The 16,009-nt window shown below is 42.3% G+C and overlaps 1 protein-coding gene across 3 annotated transcripts in view; it reads left to right on the forward strand.

Moving 5' to 3' along the window:
• The window catches only part of LOC147260629 (transmembrane protein 132D), a 31,593-nt gene extending 15,827 nt beyond the window's left edge, over positions 1-15,766 (forward strand). Inside the window, exons 3-10 of one of the 3 annotated variants that reach the window (XM_086207312.1) lie at positions 163-300; positions 5,214-5,406; positions 8,139-8,282; positions 10,927-11,132; positions 11,363-11,627; positions 12,130-12,321; positions 12,409-13,219; positions 13,302-13,527. In XM_086207312.1, coding sequence (XP_086063438.1) covers positions 163-300; positions 5,214-5,406; positions 8,139-8,282; positions 10,927-11,132; positions 11,363-11,627; positions 12,130-12,321; positions 12,409-13,219; positions 13,302-13,387 — 2,035 coding nt within the window. In that variant the 3' untranslated portion in view covers positions 13,388-13,527. Of the gene's footprint in view, positions 1-162; positions 301-5,213; positions 5,407-8,138; positions 8,283-10,926; positions 11,133-11,362; positions 11,628-12,129; positions 12,322-12,408 lie in introns of all 3 variants that reach the window. The other 2 variants (XM_086207313.1, XM_086207311.1) reach the window with 2 other exon arrangements.
• The last annotated feature ends 243 nt before the right edge of the window (positions 15,767-16,009 follow it).

Below are 16,009 nucleotides of genomic sequence, written 5' to 3' on the forward strand. Positions count from 1 at the left end.
GAATAAATTTAACCTGATTTTGTAGCAATAATAATTCAGCAAATCTACCTTAGGAAACAAGTTAAATTGCCTAGATACTGACTTTTACTGCTGTGAATTCCATTCATGTGGGATATTTTTATTTAGAACATTCTTGACCTTTGCGTTTTTGCCTTCTTTCAGAGCAACAATAAGGAAAGGTGTGACCTTTCGAACAGCAACACCCAGTAACTCCTTACTGTGGGACATCACTCTGGATATGGGTGCAGATGGAACCATCGCTGTTACTTGTCAGAGAAAAGCTCCCATACCAGGAAAAAGGCAAGTCCGTGTGTTTCCTAAAATAATGTTTTCGCCATTAATTTATATATATAGGTGTGTGTGCTTGTGCGCGTGCGTGTGTGTACGCGTGCATCTGTTTTGCTGTTGCTGGGGAATTTATCACAACTTTATCAGCTTGAATCGCTGTTGTCTGAATAACTCTAAAGGTAATTTTTCAACTTCTGTTGGACAACACTGCCTGGAGCTGTTAACAGAGTGACTGCTGAGATGAATCTCTAGTATTTGTCTCGGTAGTTGTGGAATAAAAGACAAACCACCTGTACAATGCAGGGCTGATAAGAGTGAAGCACACAAGCGCACTGGGAGGACATCTCTAATACTCCCACTCTTGTAAAGCTGACCCCTCACTTTTTCACTTTATGGCCAACTTCTCCTCTGTGCTTTAATCTTTTAAAACATTTACAATGCGCTCAATTTCTAGCATGCAGCAAAAATAGATTTTAATATATGACCTAAAAGCTTCCAGCATTATGAGACTTTAAATAAAACTACAAAAAACAAAACAAAAAACAAAACAGACCAATATGAAAGGTGACGCTAAAAGTGCCAACAAGTCATGTGCAGGTTGTTCAAACTCAGCCTCTAAGAAGTACTTATCTTGCTCCGTAACTTCATTAAACGGGGCTACACCCTCCCTGTAACAGCAGCTTTTCTCAGATGTCTTTGCAAATTCAGTTGAGTGCAGCTTTATGTCACTGAAATTATATGAGTGGAGTTCATTTGAATGTTTAGTCACATCGCTCATGATGCACGATTTCTTCCTAACACGCTGCCAAAAGAGTGTTTAAAAGTTGAGAGGCAGTCTTGGTTAGTCATGTGCAGGCAGCAGGTGTAAATTGTTTTTCTTTTAGTGGCATTCTGTCAAAATGAAGTGTCTGTTTCACTGAATTTGTTTTTCCACTCTAGTCTCAGTCCTGCAAACTAAAGAAGACATATAAGTACCTGGTACGTCTGGACCGCTTGAAAATGTGGCCAATTTGTCACAGGGGTGCACGTCGGTGTGGCTATAATGTGAATTCCTGAATATTAAATGTTCATCTTAAACTTCATGTAGTGGCTGCAGGAATACTGCATTTTTTGCTAAAACTTTAACCATCGCAGCACAATTTAAACTACTGCACAAATGCATTTTTTTAACTGTAACCCACTGGACAACCTGATTCCAAATGGTGGTAGGCTGAGGATGCTGCTCCTAGGACCTGCGGTTCATTCAAAGCAGGAGATCTTTGCCTTACTGCTCCGCCAGTTCACATTACACATCACTCCTCTTGGTGGTTACCAAGAGGAGTTGCAGCAGGGCAGCAGGGTCCATCCACTTCCTGGAGGCTGTATTGCTGGTCCCGCTGGATGAGCCTTTGTGCCAGGTCTGAGTGAACTGCCTGTCTGCCACTGCTGCAGTGAAATAATTGATTTTCTGAATGGAGTCTGGACTGCAGTAATGACGTGAAACATTTGTGTTTGAAAAGTCTGCAGGCGAACTGTGAGTGTGTGTTTCACACAGAGTCTTTTAGATGACTCATGTTTTGATGACTCAAACTTCATATGAAGGAGATGGATCCACACGGATGACCTCAACGGTCACGGCGACTGACAGACAAACAACACGCCCCCAGCAAGCGAAAAAATTATGACAATTTGATCACTGAGCTACTCAGTGACAAACCTGTTTTCAGGGCTGGCCTGTTGCCGGGCCAGCCAGAAATGTAACATCTGGTAATTGTTCTATCATACAATCCAACCATATTGGCTATTGGTTGTTTTCATGCACCTTATTTTATTTTTATCCCATTCAAGCTTGCCAGTCCTCCCAAAAATGGGCCCATTGAGGTTTAACTCAAACAGTAAGATTATTTCTGTCTCCGAGCCTCTAATCTGAGTGTGAATGGTTGGCACAGTGGGAAAAAAGTGAAGAGGCAGCCAACTTTTGCAGGACAACTGAATGAGTAACACTGTAAAAAAAGATGTTACAACATTTTAATAAAAATATAAAAAGGTCAACTGGCACTGCTACAGAAATAAATCCCAACTCCCTGAAGCTAATGCAGTTTTATTTAGAGGTCATACAACAGTGCAGTTTGCTTTAACCACAGATACAACAGACCTGTGCTTGTCGCTGTTGATTTGACCTCATTAAGTTGTTTTCCCCATTCGACATGGATTATGACATTGTTTATCACAATTTATTTATGGGTTAACATGCTTTTTTTCACTCAGTCATTGCGGCTAAGCCCCTCTAAAATGTCATGAAACTATCGGGACCCCTGTAGAGCTCGTCTACTGTCGCACCACAGTGGGGATTTATTTGACTTTTTTGTTGTCTTGTCCTCAGTGAGCACTAAAATTATTTGCAGTATCTGTGTATTTAAGCTTTTTTTTTTATCCTGTTGCAGAAGTTTGAAATCTTATTATTAATACAAGCCTTACAAGAGCAAGCGAGGGTGTAAACAGCACAGCACCAGCGCCTGTCGTGGATATCTATGTTAATGCATACTTAAGGGGATATGGGCATGCTAATGTCAAGTCAAGCATATCTTGTTTTGATACTTGATGCAAATAACATGATCTTTTAATCTCAGGTCTTGGAGCAATATGCTGAGATTATTCAATTACACTAAGTCTCTGTCTGTGCAGACAGAATGCATCATTGAGTGAGAGAGGGATACAGCTGGACTTTTTATGCGCTTTGTTGTTGAGTTTGGAACTTAATGGCGGATTAACTAAATATGATTTGCAGTTTCTTCAATTGTTGTTGCTTTAATGCGGGGAGACGGCTGGTTGGGAGCACTTTAGAGGTCATTCCCACGCAGTATGCGGGACTTACTATGTCTGCATAGTGCTGACACAAATATACCGCAACATGTACACACACAATAGGTCTGACAATGTGTGCATTGTGTTTTTGTCCAACAATTTATCTTTTCTATGGATCATACTGTGCCAAGAAATAAAACACATGATGCTAACTCGAGCCACAGGAGAAAATTGAATCCATAGCTAGGACACTGTGTACAGCTGGCATCACTGAGAGGCCATTATAAGTTACAAAGGCTCATACTTTGTTGTGTATGCGTGCTGCTGCTGCTGTCCTTGGACCACCTTTTATTCTCTAACATTTCAAAGGACCAGCAACTCCAGGCTAAGACCGGCACTTTGGAATTCATCGCTGTTCTTCTTTTGGTTGAGTCTGAGAAAAAAGCCCAGAGATGCAAGCCCTCTAAAGTAAAAAAAAAAAAAAAAGAAGAAAAAAAAAAAGGAGGGGGTTGAGGTCTTGGATCATACTCCTCTCCAACAAAATCTCCACGCTTTCTATCCTCAGGGCTAACATCATATCATCTCACTGTATTTTTAGCTGGATTTCTTCAAAAATCCAGTCTCAACCTGCAACACCAAGCTTTTTTTTTCTTTCTTTCAATAACCCCAATTTCAAAAATATGATATGTGCAGATTTAAAGTCTGATTCTGCAAGTTAAAATAATTCGCTATTCCTGACGTGACTGTCTATGTTATATTTTAAAAGGACAACTGCCAGGTTTTATCAGGCTGCTTAAGCTAACATTCATGAGCTCCATGGTGGATATAACCCTCCAAAGATCTGCTCTACCTAGTTACTGTTACTAAGCTATCATTGTATAATAGCGGTTTAGTAAAATCCCTGCTCTACAGATGTGTGTATGCAGTATGCATGCAGCCTGTAGATCTCTGGTTTTATTGACAGAGAATATACCAGTGCTGGGCTCGTTAATCCACAGGAGTAATGAACATTATATCGTAAAAGTTATACCTCACTGTATTGCTCTGTGGACGACAGTAATTTGTTACACTGCTTGTTACATTATGTTTGCATTACTCTGCAGAATCACCTGTTACCTTATGGCCAGTTAATGTAACATTAAAACTTAAAAATACACTCCTACATATCAGCACAAATCCCACATCAACAAGGCAACAAGGGAACAAAGCTCAACAAAGTCCTGGGCCATTTTTTCTGGAAGGGCACATTGGACTTTACCATCTGATTTTTCTCTTCAGGCTAAAAGTCCAAAATCTGAAATCAGATATAACTCCAACCCTCAAGACTGCTCATCTATTTTTGTCACACGTGCATCAACTCTGGATGAGTTAAGACGAGAGGTCAGGCAAGAACCATGCTCCTGCCTGGAAAGGCATGTTTTATCTTTTTTTTTTTTTGTGGCAAATTACACGGATGATTGAAGACATTTATTGCTATGAAAATCTAATCTAGGTCAATCAGGGAGTGGTAATTACAGGATTGCTGAATTTAGAACAATCAATTAACACAACTTCTTACAATTCATTACACCCAACCCTGGTCATCATACCCCCATACATCTTTATGCAGGTTACAATATTAGTTTAATCAGACATGAAACCAATAATTCTGGTCATTCTCATTAACTTCCGTTATGCTAATTCATCAGCCACAATGTGCTTGAAATTCTGACTCTCACAACAACCATAAAAGCCGATGTTTTGCAGTTCCTGTATTGACCTGTCCCACTGAGCTACAGGCAGAAAGTGCAGGATACTCTGCTGTATAATCAGAACACCTTCACTCAGACGTGATTATCTCTACGGGAATGTACAGTATCCCGTCGAGAGGGAATTGCAGACACCAGTGGTGAAATAATCATATTAACTATCCGAGGCAATGAAGGCAACACTGTGAGCTACTTTCCCTGCTGCTAATCTAGGTAATGTTGGTAGAAGAATGAAACCCTCCAAAACACGACTAAAAAAAGTGCAATAAAATTCATTTCAGAGTATGTTTTAATGTGAACTGAGCTGTTAATTTTCAATAAGCAATTAGCAAGCCTCATTTTTTGGATTACGCACAAATGTGAACCTAAGCGATCTCTTTGCTTCCCACCCAGACTTGACAGCAGTCTGCTGGAGGTGCTTCAGATGGACTTCGAGGTTGAGGAGCTGAGCAGTCCCCTTGACAGCCAGGTCATCATATGGAAGCTGGAGTTGCCATCTGGCTCCAAAAATGTCGCCAAGACTGAAGGAGCCATGAGGATCTATACCACTCAGAGAGACTTTGTGGGCCTCGCCCCTCTCGTGATGGTGAGTTCGAATGTCACACCTCATCACTACAAACCAGCATTGATGCCACTGACAGCTACATTTCCAATAATGCCAACACTGCATCCTTTGAGCATCGGTGCATGAAAATATAAAATGTAATTTGCTCTGATCCATTCTTGTCTGGTTTGCATAGACAGACGGCTGGAAACGCTTTGGACTGTTTAGCAAATGGCTTCTATTTTAAGCAGAGTTTGACCTTGTGTTGTTGTCTGTCAGCAAGCTGATGTCTTTCTTCTGTGTTGTTCTGCTCTGCTCAGGCATACAATAATGTGGACATCCTCTCCTCCCAACAGATGCTTCATGTGCTGCTATTTTGGTGCCGAGCCTCTTTATCATGCTACCTCTATAATTAATCCATGATATAATCTCCACAACTAAATACGGAACATTACACAAGCATTTACACCCCTTCGAATAACAACGATTAAACTGATTTATCTCTCACCTGGGCTGATGGCCACTTTGTTTACAGGGAAGGTTGGTGGATACACATTATAATGAGGGCTTTCTGAGAAATTCATTAGTCTTTGATTTCAAATTACATTTAAAAGTTGAGTAATAACAGCACCAGGCAGCAGGTTACTTTCAGCATGTTGCCTGCAGCACTTGCATCCTAATAATGGCCTTATTAGTGAGTTTGACGTGGTCTATCTCTCTGGTGGATTAGAGGCTGACCTCAGGTTGAGGAGCAAACATGAAGACATTTGTTGGACGGCCTCACCGGTCACGCCGTGACTCCGCTCGCGCTGCCGCTAAGTTCTTTCTACATAGCTCAGAAGAGCTCGCCGACACCGGCTTCAGATCTGTATTTTTAGCTATATTGTAGAGACAATAAAAGAAAAATTATGTCGAGTTATTTCTGCCTCATTTAGACCAGTTTCACAGTTGAGAGACGTGTATCCATCTGCTTTATTTCCTTCCTCTGAGTGAATTTATTTAACTGATAATTCTCAGAACTTGACCAAGCTACGCTCCGCTGCTCTCGCACTAATTCTCTCTGACACACACACACACACACACACGTGCACACACACACACACACACACACACACACACACATTACTTAAGCTTCATTTAAAACAGTGTTTTTTTTATACAGAAGGGACATACATCCATCTGTTTCAATTTCATGCTTTGAGAGTTCATGGATGCACACACATGGACGCATATCTGTAACATACACACATACAAATTTGACAGATACACTCGGCGAGGCAGCTTATTCCAGCTAGGAGGCCTAAAATTCACAAACATTTATTTTCCTTACTGCCCACCTTGTACACAAGTGCGTCAGGCATATACGAGCACATCACTTCTTGGCTCCATCCATTTAAACTTTTACCACTCGTGTGTAAAGTGCTCCATGGATTGGCTCCGCCTTTACCTACTTGACCTTTTAAGTCACAAAATCCCACCACGATCACTCCAGACCACTGAGCAGTTACTTGGGGCCAATCCTTGGGCTTGGAGGACGTTCAAGGGAGATCGTCCCTTTTCAGTTGCAGGGCCAAGTCTGTGGAATTAACTCAGCTCAAGGCTTCCCTCTTTATTTTGGCTCTTTGCATTCAGTGACTTCACTTTGACTCCTGCCATACTAGCTTTTTTATAATTTGCTCTGTGGATTAACAATAACATGGGCTGCTTTGTTTACACTTTGGAAGGACATAGTGAGAACACCCTCATGCATTGTTTTACCAGATTCTCAAAAACTGAAAGTAGAAAGTTGGGCAATACTGCAAGAAACAGCTGAGACTGGACATGTTTACAGGACATCCGGATCACTGCAGATCCTGGATCCTGCTCTTGTCCATGGACAGGATGTAGCTTTTAGTGGTATTTTTCTGGATGTGGATGAATTTCCCTCAGTTTCCTTTGGTTCATGTTAAAAGGTTGACAGAATCATCTTGCGTGTATTCTTATGATCGTATGGAAATAATGGTGTACCTCTGCAAAACATCGAGCGTATTTTGATTAAATTCTTTCATGCATTTTAATTTTAGGGTGGTACAATCACATTCTGGATCGGTGATTTGGAAGAACGGAACATGAACATATGATACTTTGGTCATATTCTGAGAGGAGTTTGCACTCTCTTATTTTAAACGTGCTCTAGAAATCAATTTGACCTAATATGACATGCAGACTCAGATATTTACTGTAACTTTGACTGTGAGCAGTATTTCAATCCAACATCAGCTCATTTTACCAAAACACCATCATATCCTGATACACAGGAAAACCAAGTAATCATACATTTGTAGACAATAGTCATTAGCATTTATATAGCACTTATATCAATGCTCAAACTCACACACTGATGCTGCCTCTGGCTTCCATGCAAGGAAACCAGCCAATCATCTGTTAGCGATTCAGTATCTTGCTCTCTGGGGAGTCGGGGGATCGAAACAGTAACCTTCCAATTACCAGCCATTGCTCTAAGGGACATGCCTCTGCTGAAAGCACAAAATTAGCTCTGCATTGGAGACCTGACCATCACCCAGCCTCAACTCTTCTCCTCCTGGCTTCCCAAAGGGAGAAAAGCCTTATGTGGACTGCTGAGTCACTAAGTTACACTTCGTTGCTCCAATTTCTCTCACATTCTACCTTCACATGCATTCCATACCCCTTAATGTTTTGCTGTCTGGTGGCAGCATCATATATGTCTAAAATGAAATATTGCTAAGATTAATGCTTTCTTCTCGTGCCTACAGGACACGGAGATCCTGAACACAGCGGTGCTGACTGGGAAGAAGGTGGTGATGCCAGTGAGGACAGTCGCGGTGGAGGATGATGGAGTGGTCACTGATGTATCTGAATACACAGACTGTAGCTCCAGTGATGAAGACGTTCTCAAGGTAGAAGTTCTTTTTTGGGTTTCACCCATTTTAAGAACAAAGGTCGCAAATTGCATTCTGAAAGACTATTTCATAAAGGGGACGGGAAAAATATAACAGGTGAAATGGCTCTGAACATTTTTTTTCATTTTTCATGCTTTCAAGTATTTTTTTCTCGACCTTTCATTTTTGTCTTCAAAATAGTTCAATCATCAGAGAACAACATGGTTTTATCAGCAATAAATGAAACAATGTTTGTGTTTCGTCTGCCTGCTCTGAGACTAAATGGCAGGGGGGCAATTTGGAGTACCTGCGACAAACAGGCTCCACAGATGCAGGGTTTGTGTCACCATGTGATGGGGAGGGACAGCAGCGGACAAATAAGTTGCACCAAAGTCATTTCTGGTCTTTGTCTCTTTTCCACATGGTAAAATGAGTTGACAACATCACCCATCAATCTCCCTGACAATGAACAGCCACTGCGCTAAATCGCTCACCACAAATGACCTCACAGTCTGCCACAGCGCTCCCATCCCGTGACATGCCCCCTTTATCCTGTGAACCTGAGCACGGCTGACTGCCAAAAGCCGGCTTTGTTTACTGATGAAATTGAAAGTCAGGCCCCTGGCCCCTCAGGTCAGAGGCAGCGCATATATTTACTCAAGGGTGAAGTGGTGTTGTAAACAAGGAATAAAGACATAAAGTCCACTTCAGCTCTCTAATAAATGTTTCTACTGGTCAAATATGCTCAGAAGGAGGTTTAGCAAACAGCAGATGTCTCAGATAACATCATAAACGCAGCGGTTTTCAGGGTTCCATGATGGGATTCACAGGATAAATATAAATAAGTATACATGTATTAAGTGCAAGACAAGCAGGATTATGTGAGGGATGTCAGGAGGCCAAATGGTGGAGTAAATCATTCTTTTCATCCTGCCATGTATCTGTCTTTGCTGTTGTTCTAAACCGACTGCAGCTCTCAGTGTATTTGCTGACCAGACAACAATATTCCATTTAATCTTCTTAGTCCAACAGCTCAACTCTGATATCTTTTCTTCTCTCGTGTGCCTGAAGAGTATCAAATCTGTGACAGAGCTAGATGGGAAGGATTTACCTGGAATGGACAACTCAAGTGACAAAACAAAAATGATGTTCAATCTGAAACGATACAAAGGCTGGTACAAGATGCAGAGTTGATGATTGAGATTTGAAACCTGCAGACATTCTCTTCACTTCAGGATTGAGGGATTGATTCAGAATAAGAAAGGACAGACTGCACAGACTTCCAGACTCGGTTGATTTATCAAGACCTTTGTGTTGTGGCACAGCCATTTATCAAGTCTGAACCCAGTTTAACTCTTGAACTGAATTTGCCCCCTTTGCGGCAGATTGCTCAGATTAATAGTAATAATTCTCCATTCTCTGTTTGCACAGGACACTACAGTTAGCCAGCATGTCTAATTCTTGTATGTTTTTAATACTGTACCCACTGATGAAAGAGAAATCCCATTTTAAATAAATACCTATTTGACACCAAAAACAGTAGGGGATATTCTTGACTAAAAGATGAGATTATGACTAAGAAGAGTGGGTGGATGGTGCATTAATACGGCTCTCCCTATTTGAACACGGAAGTTCAGTGTGAGAAGGAACTCTTGGATGATGCTGTTGTTAAAAGAGAAAAAAAAATGAGTTTCTTAGATCATGCATGACTGGTTGACTGCACCCACGACAAATTAAAATGTGTGAACTGAAGACAGCATGATAAGAAATAACTCCGTCTTCAATGATTGTTCCACGCCCGCATGAGAAATTTGAGGGCACTGCTGCCACACTGCAAATGTTCGGATACTACAGATCATGCCTAAGAGTCATCACGGAGAGGTCAGGGCGCCATGGTTTGTAGCAAGGATGACACACAGTTTTGGGGTCATCTCATGTTCAAATCCAACGATGACACGAAATCCGCTCAAAAAAATAGCATGTCCGTGTGACAGCACATGCTGTAAATAACTGCTGGATTCACGCAAATTTGCTATTTGCATTCTTCTGTAGGCTATCTGTCACAGCCACTCCTGTGTGCACTTCCAGGGGCTGGTGACTGACTTTAAATGCTGCATTAATCATCCAATTTGTTCTCAGCAGTAACTGTTAAGAGGACCAGGGAAAAACCTCCTGACTCTTGTCTCTGAATGTCCATGAGATTCTTCAGCCGTCACCCAAACTTGCCAAGGTCACTTTTGAAATTACAGCATAATGAATGCACTTGGCTGTGAAGGACTGATGTTCAGCCCTGCACCACATGATACTTTGATTAACATAAAATTGCAATGCTGCCTCTTCTAAAGCTTTAGGCCGGTGATCATCTCAGTAGTTTATTACAGCCAGCTGACATTACTATGGCAACACATGCAGTGCAAAATTGCCGCAAGGCCATTTGTTGTTGGAAGAATTGCCTATTTGTTGAAAGGGTGACTTTTACGAGAATATCTGTGGTTTTGTTTTTTTTGGTCAGTGTTTAGATGACTTACATCCCCTTTGCTGACAATCTAATTATGACGTCTCATTGTTTGCACAAATTTATGTATGCAAACTCTGGTTATCATCAGGGAAATTATAATGAAAAGATACAGTGATTGTGATTCATTTTTCTCCTCCCATCCAGGTGTCAGACAGGTGCGACTACGTGTTTGTAAATGGCAAAGAGACAAAAGGCAAAGTGAAGATGACGGTGAACTTCACCTACAGCTACCTGAGTGCTCAGCTTGAACTGAACGTGTGGATGCCCCGACTTCCTCTCCAGATTGAGGTGTCAGACACAGAGCTGAGCCAGATCAAAAGCTGGAGGGTACCGATTTTAACCTCCAAAAGGTGGGACGCACATTTGGATGAAATAAAAGCCCTTTTTAATTTGACTTCTGATGGGATTTCTAGAAGCTTTCTTTAGTTCATGCAAATCCAAATCATCTTTCCGAGGGTTCTGATTGCATAACGTGATGTACTGTAATATCTCATGTGATCAAATCACGCAAAGAGACATAGCTGAGTGATTTATGCCGTGACAGGTGTGACCTATGTATGTGTCTCTGCTAATGTCCCAGATCTGGCTGGAACAGTGAAGAAGATGAAAGGAAGGGGAAGGGCTGCATGCTGCAGTACCAGCACACCTTGGTGCGTGTTCTAACTTACTTCATGGCCGAGCCGGAGGACCCTCGGGACCCTAAGGTCTATTTCCTGGGCTCAGATTGGCAGGTGGATGTAACACGGCTGGTACGATACTTTATGAAGGTGGAGGACCCCCGCGTAGCACGGCTACAGGCAGGAAGGGTGCTGTCTGGACGAGATCTTGGGACAACCACCATCCAGGTAAACTGGAGGTTATGAATATGCTTTTTGAGCCCTGGGGGAGGAAAATGAGTGATGTTAGTATGAGAGTGGCTGTCAAATATGGCTCATAGTCTACCCACCACTCTACAACACATTCACATTTGCCCTTTCACACACACATTTATACAACTGAGTCAGGAGAAGTTAGAGGTTCAGCATCTTGTTCAGGTACACAGCCTTGACCCCCAAACAGTAGAAAAACTAAAGCCAGTCAGTCTTGTGTGAAAGGTGTTTTCAGAGAGGTTTTACAAGTTGGTCAAGCAAGGATGCAATGGTGAATACTGATTTGTTGTATCAAGTGTACCAACTGAAAGGAAACACCTTGTTTAACTGCAGCTCAAACAAATTGTCACTATTCCCTGCTGTCAAGCGATTCTGTGTGAGAAGCAAGAAACAGTGTGGACGGGCTTGTTTCCTTATACTCTTAGAAACCGTCTGAGGAACCCCAATTAATTCACTGTGTGATGTTGTTCTGTGACAGGTGTTTTCTCCACTCTCTGACATAGTCTTGGCAAAGACAACTGTTAAAGTTGTAGATGACAAAGTGACTATTACAGAACTCGGGGTCCAGCTGGTTACAGGCCTGTCCATGACCCTGCAGCTCAGTCCAGGAAGCAACAAGGCCATTCTTGCAACTACAACCACGCAGGAGATTCTCCAGTTCCCCAAACAGGTGACATTTGCTATTCCATCTCAACATCTCAAATTATACTGTAGATTTATGCACCGACACGATTCCTGCTGTTTTCTGTCCCATCAGGAGGCTGTGGTCAGTGCCTGGGTGCAGTTCAGCGATGGCAGCCAGACACCTCTCGACATATATGATACAGCCTTTTACCGTCTGACGGTGACGTCACTGGATCAGGGCGTGGTGTCGGTGCAGGGCACTCCGCCGTTTGTGGTGGCAGAAGGAGAGGGAGAAGGAGTTCTGGTCCGAGTGGAGATGTCCATCTGTGAGGCTTGCCAGAAGTCCAAACGCAAGAGCACTGTGGCTGTGGGCAATGGCAGTCTTAAGGTCAAGTTTCAGGTGAAAAGCAGACGCCCAGACAGCAATACCAGAAGTATCGACAGTAGCACCGTCCGCAGCACCGGAGGCACTAAGAACAGCAGCTTCTGGATGACGGATATTAACTACGGAAATGATGGGGCGGAGGTGAACGGAGAAAAGAAGCTGAGGAGGCCATCTCAGGATCCTTCACAGCGTAGTGTAACTTCGGAGATTGAGGAGAGCCCCATGCAGAAGGTCACAACCATGATCACCGAACAGACTTTCATGACCAGCGGGAGCCTCGGGGGAGTGGGCAAGACGAGAAATTCAGGAAGCAGTCCTCCCAGCATTGTCAGTGTCAGCATGATGAGCAGCCCTAGTGACAGCAGCAAAGCATACGGCTCTGATAATATGATAGTGGGGGATATAAGCTTCACAAGTACCATCAAGGCCCCTGGTAACCTGGTAAACTACAACAACTTTCCCACCAAGGATGTGGCACCTGGACAGGAGACACCAGAGGTGGAGATTGGTGGTGAGGAAGACATGTTGGCTAACAGGCCTCTTACAGACTTGGAGATTGGTATGTATGCTCTTTTGGGGGTCTTTTGTCTGGCCATCCTGGTATTTCTCGTAAACTGTATCTCATATGTTGTTAAGTTCAGACATAAGAAGCCTCCCTCTCATGGCCAGGAGACCACAGGGCACAGGCATGACTGGGTGTGGCTTGGCACAGACGCTGAACTGGTGATGAGCGTGCCCGGCAGCCCAGTCCAACAAGACTCCCAGACCACAACCACTGTGATAGACATTGGGCCTGATAAAACTGCTTCTCTATCCAGACGGCCCAGTTGCCTAGCGTCTGTTACAGACTCACCCATTAGCTGTGTGGGCTCCCTCAGGAGCAAAACAATGCACACCGAATCCCTCCACTCACCCACCAGTAAGAGGAAGAGAGTCCATTTCACCACCTTTTCCACGCTGGAGCGCCAGCACTCACCACGTCTCCCACCGAGGGAGAACGGCCATGGCATCCACTGGGTTGGGAAGGAGGACAGTTGTGAGGAGGAACCCCAAGTGCCCATCACAGAGCCTGGGGAGCCCTTATAATACAGACCCTGAACTCACATTACGGAAAATGTGGCTTTGATTACCTCAATGCCTTTGATAACACCAATAAATGTCAAGAACATGGGATTTCCACAAAACTCTCCCCTCCATATTTCATTACCTATCAAGGCCTTTTACATGTATATGTACTGTATATTAGTGTTAATACTGGAGCGTAAATGCGTGTGGAAATGTTTCAGATGGTTGTGATGACCCGATGGACTTCACACAATGTTTTGAGCCAACAAATGCTAATGCTGCATGTGGTTACTTCTCAAAATTTTTTGCACTCAGTGCTGGTATATACAGGACAAAGACACTCCTTAAGATTATACAAAATTACATACTCCCAAACTACAACAAATTGTAAAACTGATATATCAGACATGGGATTGTCAAAAATTTAGTTTTGATCAAACACGATGATGACCAGAACGGGTTTTATCCAACAAAGCAATATCAAGACCTGTTCTTTGTAAATTTAAGCATTTTATTTTGATTTCATTTTTTTCCTTTCCATTAAACACTATGATCTTGAATAATGCCTTTGGCTTGATTTTCTGTTGCATATAAACCCCAATTTTTTGATGGTATCTGAAAGTATACGAAACCGACCAGCACAATTTCAATAACGTATGTGAGCACACGTTTCGGCTGCCAAACGACTTGGTTTTAGTTCAAAACAATCATTCATGAAGTCAAATTATCAACAGAATTTGAGGAAATAACATTTGACCTTCTGCCAAAGACATCTAAATATTATATTGCAGAAGTATTTACTAAACTTAGCAAGGTAACTGGCTAGCCCTGACTGTCCTGTCCCGTATTACCATTTCATATCTCAACTCTACTACACTGTAGCCTCCAGTCGTCCCTCGGTCCATCATGAGAGGATGAAGATGTAGCTCTGCCCAGAGGCGGTTTCATTAGCCAATGAACCAGGGATATTGACCTTGTTAGAACAATTATAAATGAACCATTAGAGCAACTATTGGCAATAAATTATAATAAAAACGTGGCAAACAGTGTCAGTACAGAGTTTCTGGGTGCTATGGTACTGCTAACATCTGAGCTAACAAGCCATAAACTGAACACTAAGACAACACTTAAAGATCATCAGAGCAGCACTAAATTGATCAGCCACATTTCAACAGTTTCACCTTTTCAGGAATTTTGGTTTAACGTTGAAGATGCTTTTTTATATGTCAGTGTGCATTTATTTTTAATATAAATGCTGATTGTTATTTTAGATTGTGTGGATTCAGTTGTGGATCAACTTAAAAATGGCTATTAAAAACTGGTTACATGCCACCAGACCTGGCCTGTGCATACAAATTATACGAATAATGTAATGTTGGTACATGAAATTTTATGATTTCATGGTGGAGTGCAAGCCTGGAGGAAGTGGCTGTTTCTTTCGTGGTGCACAAGTCCACCCTCTGCTTCTGGTCTGCTGACTGGTTTTGAGTTGAGAGCGGTGAGTGCCAGAGGCATGACGTGTATTACACTCAGCATGATTCTTATCACCAGTTGGCTTCTGATGTTTGATAAAACCGACCAAATAATTCCCCATCAGCATGGGCACAAAAGTATTGATATATGCCATGGAAGGCTCACCCCCATCAGGTGAACATAGTAGACCATGGAAAAGGTCACTCAGCAGCTGCAGCAATACAGGACACAATTCCACATTAATCCATTGTGGCATTCAGAAGTCTGAAAAACGTGAAAATACAGAAATTACAACTAAAATTTCCAGAACCCACCTGCTAATTTTCTTCTGGCACCTTTGTCTGCTGTGTGGCCCGTGAGGCAATGTGACATGCACATATGGTACGGATAACTCTTACATACAGCACCTTTGACATCCCCTTCATGTGTCTATTGGTGCTTAAACACATACAAACCTAATACATCCAGCTACAGATCCTATTCTGAATTTAAAAATTTTTTTTTTTTTTTTTACAGCTGCTTCAAAAACATGATATAGTGCAGAACTTTACATTTTTGATGTTTTCTAACTGGCTTCCCCAGGGCACAGTCAAAGTTGTGAGTGTATTACAAGAACCTTTCATGACCCTCCAGACTTGAAATAAAGTCTTGAAGTTTTTTTCCACAGTCTTTGAGTTTGTGCACCTCAACACCATACAGAGAGAAAAGACACAAGAGATTACCTGTACTGCAGGTAAGAATGATCCACCACATGACACCAAGCAGTCAAAAACACCCTGAGGATTTTTTTTTTGTTTCTGATTGATGAAGT

Source organism: Aulostomus chinensis, chromosome 6 (genome assembly GCF_037954235.1).
Source record: "Aulostomus chinensis isolate RoL2024-O1b breed Wild chromosome 6, RoL_Achi_v1.0, whole genome shotgun sequence".
Taxonomy (NCBI): Eukaryota; Metazoa; Chordata; class Actinopteri; order Syngnathiformes; family Aulostomidae; genus Aulostomus; species Aulostomus chinensis.